The sequence below is a fragment of the Xyrauchen texanus genome, chromosome 37, assembly GCF_025860055.1.
Source record: "Xyrauchen texanus isolate HMW12.3.18 chromosome 37, RBS_HiC_50CHRs, whole genome shotgun sequence".
In the NCBI taxonomy this organism is placed as follows: domain Eukaryota; kingdom Metazoa; phylum Chordata; class Actinopteri; order Cypriniformes; family Catostomidae; genus Xyrauchen; species Xyrauchen texanus.
Window position 1 is genome coordinate 18,655,706 of NC_068312.1, and position 14,277 is coordinate 18,669,982.

At 36.7% G+C, this 14,277-nt stretch overlaps 1 protein-coding gene across 3 annotated transcripts in view; it reads left to right on the forward strand.

Moving 5' to 3' along the window:
* ipo11 (importin 11) overlaps positions 1-14,277 on the forward strand; it is a 180,953-nt gene that overhangs the window by 66,360 nt on the left and 100,316 nt on the right. For all 3 annotated transcript variants that reach the window (XM_052107933.1, XM_052107935.1, XM_052107934.1), the window contains one exon: positions 5,559-5,685. In XM_052107933.1, coding sequence (XP_051963893.1) covers positions 5,559-5,685 — 127 coding nt within the window. The remainder of the gene's footprint in view (positions 1-5,558; positions 5,686-14,277) is intronic.

The window sequence follows — 14,277 nt, forward strand, 5'->3', positions numbered from 1 at the left end:
TAGTTTGGTGATCCTTCCAACTCTTTGGTGGAAGGACCCTTGGAGATTATTGGCCCCATGGCCTTTGCAAGTCATCATCCGTCCCTGATCATGGTAGTATCGATTTCAGGTTTACATGCTCCTGACATCTTTAACCCTAACTATGGTTGGTCGATTTACATCTTGCTCAGATAAGCCTGTCCTCTATTGTGTCTAAGTGTGCTTTTCTTGGAGAGAATAACCTGCTATATGCCCCAAATTTGTCTGGTTTGCAAGACTTAATTTCGCCATGAATATTCAGCTTTTAATTGTAAGGCCTTCATTTGGTATAAAACTGAAATAGCAAAGTAGTGACAACAATATTGATATATAGGTGGAGCATTGCTTTGTCTCTCATTGTGCTTGTATAAAGTTAATGGCTGCTCATTATTCCTCTAATTGAGGAGGTGTTGGCATCCTTTTCAGTGTCCATTTATGTTGACTCAGCTATTTGAAAGCAATCATGGAGTATTTAAAAAGTTTTTTGAATATCAATCCCCAATAACACTAGCAGCATAATTGTCATCCAACAATAAGTTGACACATATACTAGGTACTTTCAGCCTTTTAGCATTTAAATCAAACTTATGTGAGACAGCCCAGAAGATTTACTTGCCTTTTATAGAGCTTCAGATCCTTACTCTTCTGTTTGACAGAGACAGACTGAGGTTATCAGCAGTCTCTGAGTGACGTTCCCTGCCACAGTCTGTTTTGACGTTTCTGAGATGCAGCCATTTGACAGCTGCCCTCTTTAAAATCAATCATTCACTCCTCCCTTTCTCTCTGAAAACAGGCAGTGTATTGTGGTCAGCATCTTTCAGATTTACTGTAACTAGATTTTTTCACTTAAAGTGAAATACTAAATAGCAGAATTTGAATCCCTTCATATATGCACACAATTGCAAACACATGCAAAGAGGTCACACTTTGCAGTGCATCCAGAAAGTTTTCACTGTGCTTCACTTTTTCCACATTTTGTTATGTTACAGCCTTATTCCAAAATGGATTAAATTCATTATTTCAAGAATTATTTCAAGAATTCAAGAATTCTACAAACAATACCCCATAATGACAATGTGAAATATGTTTGTTTGAAATCTTTGCAAATGTATTAAAGAAAAACAAAAAAACAATTAAATAAGTTTTCACAGCCTTTGCTCAATACTTTGTTGAAGCACCTTTGGCACCAATTACAGCCTCAAGTCTTTTAGAGTATGATGCTACAAGCTTGGCACACCTGTTTTTGGGCAGTTTCTCTCATTCTTCTTTGAAGGACCGCTCAAGATCCATCAGGTTGGATGGGGAGCATCGGTGCACAGCCATTTTGAGATCTCTCTAGAGATGTTCAATCGGGTTCAAATCTGGGCTCTGGCTGGGCCACTCAAGAACATTCACAGAGTTGTCCCGTAGCCACTCCTGTGTTATCTTGGCTGTGAACCTTCACCCCAGTCTGAGGTCCAGAATGCTCTGGAGCAGGCTTTCATCAAGGATGCCTCTGTACATTGCTGCATTCATTTTTCCCTCAATCCTGACTAGTCTCGTAGTTCCTGCTGCTGAAAAACATCCCCACAGAATGATACTGCCTCCACCATGCTTCACTGTAGGGATGGTATTGGGCAGGTGATGAGCGGTGCCTGGTTTCCTCCAGACATGTTGCTTGCCATTCAGGCCAGAGTTCAATCTTTGTTTCATCAGACCATAGAATTTTGTTTCTCATGGTCTGAGAGTCCTTCAGGTGCCTTTTGGCAAACTACAGGCGGGCTGTCATGTGCCTTTTACTGAGGAGTGGCTTCAGTCTGGCCACTCTACCATACAGGCCTGATTGGTGGAGTGCGGCAGAGATGGTTGTTCTTCTGGAAGTGTCTCCTCTCTCCACAGAGAAATCGGGTTCTTGGTCACCTCCCAGACTAAGGCCTTTCTCACCCAATCGCTCAGTATGGCCTTGCGACTCGCTCTAGTAAGAGTCCTGGTGGTTTTAAACTTCCATTTACGGATGATGGAGGCCACTGTGCTCATTGGGACCTTCAATGCTGCAGACGTTTTTTTATACCCTTCCCCAGATCTGTGCCTTGATACAATCCTGTCTCGGAGTTCTACAGACAATTCCTTGGACTTCATGGCTCGGTTTGTGCTCTGACATACACTGTTAACTGTGAGACCTTATATAGACCTTATATAGGTGTGTGCATTTCTAAATCATGTCCAATCAACTACATTTTCCACAGGTGGACTCCAATCAAGTTGTAGAAACATCTCAAGGATGATCAGTGGAAACGGGATGCACCTGAGCTCAATTTTGAGTGTCATGGCAAAGACTGTGAATACTTGTGTACATGTGATTTAAAAAAAAAATAATAATTTAATAAATTTGCAAAGATTTCAAACAAACTTCTTTCACATTGTCATTATGGGGGGGTGTTTGTAGAATTTTGAGGAAAATAATGAATTTAATAATTTTTGGAATAAGGCTGTAACACAACAAAATGTGGAAAAAGTGAAGCGCTGTGAATACTTTCCGGATGCACTGTATATCATGAAATTCAATTTTCAGAAACATCAGTCACAGCTGTATCACACCCATATACAGTATGTAATACCTTTTATTAGTTTTTTTTTTGGTCAAAAGAAAATACTGAGGAACTTGGGTGTCCTTTCCACTTCTATGAGATGTATTTTCACAGTAATATGAAATGTATCCTGTGGGAGCTGTCAAAACTCTTGTGAGTCTTACCTTTTATAGACATTTATTTCTTTGCAGAATCTGAAAAAAGAAAAAAATTATATGTATAATTTTGCAATTCCAGTTGGTGACCCTTGTGGCACAGAATTGAACACTTTAAAATGCTCAGAGAAAATAACATTTGCTTTAAGAAATAAGTATTGGTATTGTGTTTTTTGGTTGATTTATTTGTTTAATTTGGCGCATAATGTAAGGGACTTGTGTGTCTCTAAAGACTAACTAATTATATGCTAATTATTTGTTCAAACCACGCTCATCCTTTCCTGGACACTTTTACCTAATAACCACCTCATCACATTGCATATTAAATTCCTATGAAAACAGAATTAAAATTATTTAATAGGAAAAGGAGGTCTCTGGAGAGGCTTTCATTAATAAGCAAACAGGAAGTTAAAGTGCCCTCTTAACCTTTATGTGCCTGTTTATGTTTTCTGTTGCTTAATCATACACCATTGAGATTAATCATTGGTTACTTGTGATTTAGCCGACATATTGTGGTGCAAACAATATTCTGATGCGTCATTATCTTAGAGTGGCCTTATAATGACTTTTAGCTTGGCTGATATATTTGTGCCCTCTGTGGAGTGACCTTTATAGTTAATGTAATGAGGTGCAGGGGATATTAGTAGTAGGATGTATTGGATGCAAAGTTTTTATCACCACTGGCTCTAATTACTCTGTCGCTCACTGGCAACCAAACGAAAGCAGCCTAAACCTCTGGCACACATTCTTAAATTTATCAATGCCATTGGCACAGCAGTCTGTTTCTCTGGAGATATTTTCTTTAAAAAAAGAAAGAAAGCCTTGAAATGATCCCTCCTAGTCTCTCTTTTATTGTCTCCAATGACCTGAGTGATCCCTGGGGCCTTCAGAGTCATGCCTGGTTCGGTTTGGAGAACTTATCCAGCAGAAGGGGATCAATACTAGGACTTTTTTTTAAAACACTGCTTTACTGTATGTTCTATCTGACTCAAAATCATTTAGGTTTCAGTTGCCTGAACAGGACAAAAACTTTTCTTCTGTCCTTTGTTGTGCGAGATGGGTTTTGTCATTAGAGGTTGTGACGAGAACACGTTTACTACGTTCCAAACGGCATAAATTATGCCTTCACTGGGCACTTCGATGGCCATGCTGTAGGATCTTTTCAAGAGAATTTTCATATGTTCATGTGGGGCATATGTAACTGGGCAGCCAAAGCAGTGTAAACCTCCTTTTAAAAATACAGACATTGGCTTTACTCACCCAAAGAGTCACCGGCTGTGAGCCTCCACAACATAAGTAAGGTATTGAATGTCTCACGCAAATATGGGACACTCTGGCATTTTGAGTGCTTCAGGACAAGACCTTGGTTCTTAGTGAATGTGTTGCCTTATTGAGCATCAGTATAATAATAAATATATGCAAATAGCTCCATCAGGAAAGTACTGAATAAATGAATAAAAAAAGAATGCAGTAACACTTTACAATAAGGTTCCATTTGTTAACATTAGTTAACAACATTAGTTAACATTAATTAACAATGAACCATTCTTTTAGAGCATATATTAATCTTAGTCACTGTTAATTAAAACATACTAATACATTTGTTAATGTACTATGAACTAACAATGAACAATTATATTTTATTAACTAACATTAGCAAAGATTCATAAATGCTGTAAATAATATATTCATTGTTAATTCATGCTAACTAATTTTGTTAACCATGGTTAACAAATGGAACCTTATTGTAAAGTGTTTCCAAAAATGCTATTTTAATTGCCCTCTTATTTACAAAGAATTATAAACATCTTGTAAATTCTGCAAACACTATGTGAACTTAAAGGGTTAGTTCACCCAAAAATGATAATTCTCCCATTATTTACTCACCCTCATGATATGTATGACTTACTTTCTTCAACAAAATATATTTGAAGAAAAATAGAAACATTTCTCAGCTCAGTAGGTCCTTAAAATGAAAGTGGATGGTGATCTGACTATTGAAGCTCCAAAAAAAATAAAGTCAGTCAGAATAAACCTCATCCATATGACTTAACCAGTTAAATTTATGTCTTTAAAAGTAACACAATAGTTTTTAGTGTGAAAAAGATAAATATTAAAGTACTTTTTAACACTTAAAACATTGCTTTCGATCAGCAGCGGTTTGTATGTGTGACGTAAGCACGTCCTCTCGTGAAGCTTACCGGAAGCGATGGTTTATACTTAAAGTACTTAAATATTGATCTTTTTCACACCAAAAGCGATCATGCCGCTTTAGAAGACATTAATTTGAGTCGTATCGAAGACGTCTATGATGACTGTGACTTTTGAGCTTCAAAAATCTGATCACCATTCACTTGCATTTTAAGGACCTACTGAGCTGAAATATTTTTCTATTTTTCTTATGTTTTCTGATGAAGAAAGAAATCATAAACACCTGGCATATCATAAGTAAATGATGAAAGAATTTTCATTTTTGGGTAAACTGGACCTTTAAGGGCAGATCTGTATCTGAACAAAGTCATTTGAAAGCTTTCTCCTTTTGAATAATAACCTCGTAATATATTTGAACCTCTGGGAACAGAAATCTTAAAATTGTAAAAAAAAAGTATTCATGGAAATTAGACCATTTTAAAGTTTAAGTATGGTGTGCTGAATACAGGATTTGAAGAGTAAAGAAAAGACCATTTCTGGACATGTCATCTTTCAATTGTGTCTTTCACCTGCTATTTAGAGCCTTTCCTCAGATAGAAGAAGCTTTTTAGATGTTCTTGCAGTGTAATTGCACTGCACATTCGTGAGCTTTGTCATGTTCTTTTAGGTACAAGTTGATCAGAAGACGGGTCATCTGGCTGATTGGACAGTGGATTTCAGTGAAGTTCAAACCGGAACTGCGGCCCATGCTCTACGAGGTTATTCTCAGTCTCATGCAGGACCCTGACCTTGTGGTGAGTTGGCAATGACCATGCTGTGTGACTTTGGCATGCTGGGAGATTTAAATTGTAAAAACCTTTTCCAAACAAACTTTTGTTGTGATACCTTTCAGAGTGTGAGCTGCTGTTTTAAGAAGTTTTACTCCAAGTTTAGTTGAAAATATATCTATTTAAAGGTGCAGTAATTTTTTTTGTGTCGTCTTGGACTTACACTGACACCTAGGAGATTGGATGCAGCATTATTCAAACGCAATAGTTTTTAATTACCACCATTAGTTCACTAATTCACAGTCAGACATTAATTTAATCCCTGAGTGAAAGTGTCCAATAACAGGGCAGTTACTGAAATTAAGCGAGTAGTATTCATCTGGTCATGTGATTCTAACGTGGCAGCCCCCATTTAGGGGACCCTCTCCATGTAGAATAAAAAAGCTTTTATAAGGTTACTGATATGGCTGGAGTCTTCATCTCATGTGACTGCTCATGATTTTATACATATTTCTCAACATTTCTATTAACTTCTTTATAAGTAAAACTTTTTTATATGAGGGGGAAAAAAATGACAAAGATTGTATCTTTAATGGCTTTAAACAAATATTGCATTTTTGCTACAGTAGGTTTCTGAGGTTTAATATTGTGGCCGATAATTTATTTTTCTGCATAGAAATAATTAAAGAGATCAGGCAGGTATACTTGTTTAAAATACAAATATTTACATCTCTGAACATGTTTTTTTATCTTCCAGTATTTGTTTGCTTTAAGTCCTCCATGTGCAAAAAAATTATACATTTTTTTAGACCAGAGGATAAACTTTAAAATATTGAACAGTGTTTATGTTCTGTAGGACATGCTTTGTGTTGATGTTTCTATAGGCGGAAGGGCAGTCATGAATGCCCAGTGAGTGTCACCAAACATTGACTAGCATGCTAAGAATCTTGAAAGTCTTGACAAATCACCCATCGACTTAAATCAATATTGTCTTCCCCAATTAGGAGCATGTAAGGACTCTGATTAGCCGTATTGTGTCACAGTAAATAATGAGAGGCCATCATTAGATGCCACCGTAAGGCCAGGGCCATTAATCAGTCCACACTAGTGGCTAATCACTAATATGACTGCCAGTGACCAAAGGAACCCTTCGGCAGGGACAGCTTAACCACATTTTGTTGAAAAATTTATTGCATGTGCACTTTGTGCAATGTGAGAATCTTTTACAGTTATTTTGTGAATGAATAGTTCAGATCTATTCATCAACTGGATCAATAGGTTTGTCCATAAGAACCAACTCGAGAACAATATTTTCCATTATCCAGTTCTGGAGTTGAGCTCTTCAATTCAGTGATCTGGTTGCAGCAGTTTTTGAGTTGAATGGGTCATGACATGAGGAATCAAATTTTCCTAACTGTTTACTTGTGAGAGTTCTTTGTACTATAAAAACATACTGTAAGTTTCAGAACTCAACCTCCACCTCACTGCAAAAAGAGCATTCGTTGAAACCAAGCTGCCAAAATGATTAGTTCTCTAATTCCTCCACATTGTGATGTCATACTACAATAAGCATCTGCATCTTGCAACACATCAAAGCCTACTTTACTTTCATAGCCCTGCCCAGTAATGGTGAACAGTGAGATGGCAAGGAGAGAGCAGGTCTCGTTATCTATGATTGTGTGTTAATTTTTTAAAATATCTTCACTTTACATTTTTTCTCCCAATTTGGAATGGCCAATTCCCAATGAGCTCTAAGTCATCGTGGTGGCTTTGTGCCTCAATCCGGGTGGCGGAGGCCAAATCTCAGTTGCCTCTGCTTCTGAGACATCAACCCATGCATTTTATCACTTGGCTTGATGAACGCATTACCGCAGAGACATAGCGCGTGTGGAGGCTTCACGCTGTTCTCCGTGGCATCCACGCACAACTTGCCACACGCCCCACTGAGAGCAAACCACATTATAGCGACCACGTGGAGGTTACCCCATGCAACTCTACTGTCCCTAACAACCGGGCCTATTTGGTTGCTTAAGAGACCTGGCTGGAATCACTCCAGGATTCAAATTCGTGACTCCAGGGGTGGTAGTCAGCGTCTTTACTCACTGAGCCAGGCCCCAAATATCTTCAATGTTAAAGGCAAATGACGGCCCACAAATAATTTTCGTTTCCTTCATTCCAAATCCTGCTTCTTTTTAATGGTAATGACCCACACTTTTTAATTACATTTAAATTATGCTTATTGTCCTGGCTTGATTCCTTATAAGGGATTAGTAATAAAAATCTCACAGGTTAGAACAACTGTAGACACATATACAATTTTGTGATAGAAGATGAATAAAAATAGGACGTGATTCAAGAGTTATCATAATAGCAGTGCTCGGAAAAGGGTGCAATGTTTGGCAGGATGACAGATATCTTGTATAACAGTTTGATATAGTTTTATACCACAATACACTTATCACAATATTAATATTATATTTATATTTAATTTATAATATTATATTTATAATCCTTTATATTTTCAAATTCAGTGATTAAACGGCACACTTGTCAGAAATTGAGAAATGTTATTATTATTGAATTATTATAATATTACATTTTACTATACAGTAGTAATATTTTTCTTAAATTGTGCTTTTGTTTTGGCAGAAAACCAAATTAAGCACTTTTAGTATGTTTTTGATGAGAGCTGCTCTCTTCCAGATAAACTTTTTCCTAAGTGGTTTAAAGTGTTTATTATACCACAAAAGGCTACAGTGTAATAATTTAAAACATAGTCTGCATGTGCTTTGCACTTCACAGTGGATTATAATTTTTTTTTTTTTACTGGATTCCGATTCTGCATCGTGGAAATCACAAGGCACTATTACTATAGTAAAAATCCATGAAGTAGTGCCAAGTTTTGCATAATGTATTGATATACATTAATTTACAAATTATGGTACTTTTTCATTTTATTGTTTATCTCATTTTCTTTGAGCTTCTAGGATCTTGATGAATACAAACCAAAAAATAACATTATTCACAACAAATTAATAAGTCTTGTATCAGTGCAAACAGACAGACAACAACAACAAACAAACAAACATATAAAACAAGTTAAAAACAAAAGACTCAAACAATGATAGTTATAAATGTATAAAATGAATAGTTTAGTCTCTAAATTGTGATTAGATGAGCCATGTTACTGTACATCCATCTACCACCACACTTAATTCAATATTATAAAATGGCAAGTTGCATTGCTCATTGGCAACTGTAAACACATGAGCTCAGTTTGTGTTTTGCATACTGGCTTACACCCCCCTCCACCCCTAACTGAAGTTCTTCCTAGTCCTGACTTGTTCCCGCTTTGTACTTTAGCATCATTCAAAAAATGTTATCGCTCTCACAAATTAAGTACATAAAGTAGTCCTGCACACTGACAGCCATGCAGATATTTCTCTGTCATGTGTTGTACACTGTCGTACTGCCTAGCCCTAATGCATTCCTATTTATTCATTGATTTGTTCGTTTTATTTATGGAAGACCGTTGTGCGGCTCACTATCTCATGCCATATCGCACCTGCACCAGATGCTCAGCAGATCCAGTTTAAATATTTAAGCTATGGAGATGGCAGACAATTAGCATGCTGTTCAAATGTCTGAGAGCTCCCCGCCAAGCGTTTGCTCATGTTTTTGTATATATTTACGTGTGTGCCATGGGAAATTGGAGTCATAGATCACTGGAACAAGGCAGATCACAAACTCGCCAAACACCATTAGCTCCCCTTCAACTGCACAACTGCTTGCTGTGTGTGAGAGAGAATCCAAATAAAGTTTACATGTTCGTTATTAACTTATAAAGCCATGTATAAAACCTGGCTCCATCTCGCTTAGCCAACCTGTTCAGAGAGAGAAAAGGAGACAAATATTTTTGAATGATGGTAAACTAAACAAACTGTGAGTGGAGATACGGTATTACTTTATGTATGTCACGTTTCATCAAAAATGTGAAGGGTAATCAACTGAGCAATGTGGAAGGGTAGTTTACCTAAAGTACTTGTGGGAAGTTGACATGTCCTGCAGTGTGACTTGCTGCACTAAAACTATTTTTTATTAGCATTTTGCTAATTATTTTGTAAAATCAATATGACCTGATATTAAATGAAACATGTACCTATAATATTTGTGCGGTGTAGAAACAACTTCAAATTATGTAACACTTAAACTATGTAAAATAAAAACTTCCAGCAATAACACTAATATTATAAAACAGGTGAATTAAAATTGTATTCTGATTGGATGATTTATTGGCATCTTTGACTTCACATAAATTGAATTTTATACAGTGTATTAATGTGCATTGTCCTGGGTGACATGCTATGCTATACTCCAATCAAAAATGATTTTAAAACATTTAAAATACTTTTTTTGTGACCTCATACTAAGTGAGAGACTACATGGAATATTTGTACTTTTAAACATTAATTTGTCCATTTAAAATGGCAAAAAGGTGATATAATGTTTTGCAAAACATAAAAGAAATAGTGACCAGTCTCAGCAACTAAAATGTACTTTCCCCATTTACATATTTATTTTAGCCTGAAAGTGTTAATAAAAAAGCTCACTGACATGTTATTCGGACCCGGATTTAAACCTAACTAGTCTTTCACAAACACACTCACGTCGTCTATGAGCGTAGCGCAGTTTGGACTCTAGAGGTGCTGTCATATCAGTGTGCGAACGCACAGTTTGAGTTGATCTGACAGTTGGGGTCCAGAGACTAGGCAAAGACAGACAACTTATTCACAGCTGCAACATATCAGTAGCTCTGAAGAATTAGTGGAGCCCGGACCCCTGTTATATGTTGCATCAAATTTAGTGTTTTATGCCTATAAAAACGTGTTTAGTAGGTTACCATATTAATGTATGTATATACTTTATGATGTTTATATTGCAAAGCTATTGAAATAAACATTAAATAATGTACAACAGGGTCTGCAACTTTTCTGACATGAAGTGACATTTTTCAGTTTCCTTGTTAATCACTGTTCCATACCCCCTCCTTGATAAAAATATAAAGACAGACAGATAGACACCAACAGACAGACAGACAGACAGACAGACAAACAAACAAACCCTGTCCATGCAGAATATATATATTTTTAGAAGGTTACTAATACGGAGTATTCGTCTCATGTAAATAATCAATGTGATAAATTTTATACATATATTTTAAAATAAAATTTCATTACGAGTACAAATTTGCAATGAGGTAAAGAATGACTGAGTGCACCTTTAATTATGTTTTTTTGAGTCACCGTCGTGTGTGTGTGTGTGTGTGTGTGTGTGTGTGTGTGTGTGTAACTTTCAGGACCGTGTATGCTAGCTTGATAATCTCAGCGGTAACTATTTATTTACACCTGGCAAGTACTCTATTCTGAAAGCAAAATGCAACTAATAATAAAATAAACTGTTGGCTGTCATCAGCTGACCACACAGCGCAACTAACGCAAAGCAGATGCATTTACTCGCACATCCCTCTACTGTGTCGTGATTTGAGTGACTCGTGATGAGCATGGGTGCATGAATGGTTTGTCCACGCTTCTGCTGACTAGCTCAGTTTTGTCACTTTTATGGTGTTTAGCGTTCCAATCATTTCATAACAAAATACAACAGGATGCACGAATATGAGCAAGGATTAAAAAGAGTACGTTTTGGCATGCATGTGCGAGGAACTTAAACATGTTGATGGATTAAAATACATACACTTATCTCTAGCTATTGATATGAGTGATTACTACAAATGCCATTGGTGGATCAAACAATAATTTGCAGACACCCTGTGGGTACCACTGTAGAACTCCTGTGGGTTGTGGACCCCCTGTTGAAGACACTTGTTCTAAATTAAAGCAAGGGCATACAAAAGAAAAATGCCACTAAATGGGAAATGTGACGCTTCAGCACATACATTGTATCTCCAGAAGCCAGAGGTTTACATACACTTTGGTTGAAGTCATTAAAACTTTTTATTTTATTTATTTTTTTAACCACGCCACAAATTTCATATTAGTCGTTTAGGACATCTACTTTGTGCATGACACGAGTAGTTTTTCCAATAATTGTTTACAGAAAGATTGTTTCACTTTTAATTGACTATCACAATTCCAGTGTGTCAGACGTTTACATACACCAAGTTAACTGTGCCTTTAAGCAGCTTGGAAAATTCCAGAAAATTATGTCAAGCCTTTAGCCAATTAGCTTATTTGCTTCTGAGAGGAGGTGTACTGAACTGGAGATGTACCTGTGGATATATTTTAAGGCCTACCTTCAAACTCTGAGCCTCTTTGTTTGACATCATTGTAAAATCAAAAGAAATCAGCCAAAACCTCAAGAAAAAAAACCTTGTGGCCCTCCACAAGTCTGGTTCATCCTTGGGAGCGATTTCCAAATGCCTGAAGTACCACGTTCATCTCTACAAACAATAGTATGCAAGTATAAACATCATGGGACCATGGTAATAATAAACCTTATTCCTCAATAAATCACATCTGGTGAAATATATATGCAAAATCTTTAATTTGGTGAATATAGAATCTATAAAAATCTTAATTCAGTAAATACTTAGAACATTATAAGAGAGCCGAGGTTCCGTCATTTCAAAATTAGAGTCCCTTGTGTGTTTCGGGATTGTTTATTATTAAAATGACACATTTTGGACCAAATACATTTTTAGGGGGACTTTTGTTGACTAATAAACTGCATCTGAGATTTAATTATTATATTTTTTGGACTCATGTAGCCTTCATGTATGTGTATCCATACCAGCATGGAAAGACTAAGAATCTTCTTTCTTTCTTAACTATTGGCAAATTAATCAGTTATCAGCCTTTTCCACCAACTTCGTTATCGGTAACTGCAAAATCCACTATCGGTCGACCTGTAGTTCCAATTCCACTTAACAATGTCGCTTTCTTAATCCTCTTAAAATTTATTTTTGTAATTTTGAGGAAGAATGAATGGGAAATGATTGGAAAGCAGTTCTTATTGCATTCAGCCTTAGCAGCCTGTTGTCAAGTGATGAAATCAAGTAATAAACCAAAGATAAATAGTATTTTACAATTCTTAAAGCAGGGTATTATTATTATTACCCTTTCATATTTATTGCTTCTAGCAACTTCTCTTTGTTATCTCACTTTAACCTATAATACCTTGTATTTATTTTGTGAGGCATGTCATGTCTGTGGAGGCAAAAAAAAGTCTAATGGAGTTTTTCCACTGAAGTGGCATGCACACCGTGAAAAGATGCCTTCATGACACAATGAATTGCATGCTCGAAAGTTAATTGTTGATTCATATGCAGACTCAACAACAAATTGGAAACGCATTGATCGGCATAACAACAAGGTTTAAGTTGGCTCTGATGAGAGTATTGCATTTTAATACAGTGCTCAATCCACATCAGTGAAGGAATGCACTGCTGACATTTCAGAACCTTTGACTGAACCAAATGGCATAAATCATATGGTTTCAGTTTTTTTGGGGGAAAAATACTGGATCCCCCAACCCTTGTTTTTGGCCACCCTAGAAAAGAGTTTGAGAGAACAGACTTCTCGTGCCTCCAGGACATTTTGCCACCTCATTTTTCCACTGTAGAAGATAATTTATCTTACAAGTTTCAACATTGCCCGAACTCTATTATGCAAAGAAAATGAGATTGGGCTAGTTCTGTTTCATGGTTTGTCATCTTGAAAAGAATAGACTAATCGCTTTCCTATGCACGCAGCCTCATACATATATACAACATGCATTTGCAAATTTTGTACAGTCGCACAGTATCATTCGTATGCGGTGCTGCTGCTAGATGTCCGGGGGGTATCGCTGTCCCTTTAATTGTTGTGACTTATAATTCTTTATTTTTTGTTTCCTATTATGTTATTAGGGAAATATGGGTGGGGGAAGGGGGATTACTGTGGCAGTTGCATCTTCTACGATGTCTAGCGAAGATTAATAGCTATTATTCGCCTTATTTCCATTCATTGTCATAGAAAGCAGGATTTAGATGCTCATATCATAACAGAGGCAAGCTGAGAAGGCTGATAACAGTAGAACCTTTGGATGAAAAGACTCTCCTGGTTGTGCAGGTAGCACGTGGAGGCATTCAACATTCAGTGGCAGGCTGATACCTCGTTAAAGGTTACTGTCACCGAATTCCATCTTCATAATTTTCTCAAGTCTACTTGGTGGGTGCTCCATACTCTGGCAGGGAGCGGAGTGCTTTAATTTCAGCAAGTGTTTGATATGTCATGCTGTGGATGCCTCTGAGAGAAAAGGCAGGCCCTGCTTATCTCTGCTTTTACTCCTTTGTAAAATATGTAAGCCCCCCAAACCCATTTGAATGAACATAGACTGAATTCTGTAACAGGTGACATGTTTTTTCCAGCTATCATTATTGGTTCTGTAAATTACACCCTTTACAGTTTGTAATTTAGCAGTGACAATTAGTAAATTATACGTTTTATATGCAGCTAATTTGTTTGCCTATATAGGAAAGTAAGTTAAGTGAAAACTGTATTACCTGTGTAACACGCTCTAGGTTTTTCCATTAACACATCTGAAACCCCTAAAGACTTAAAG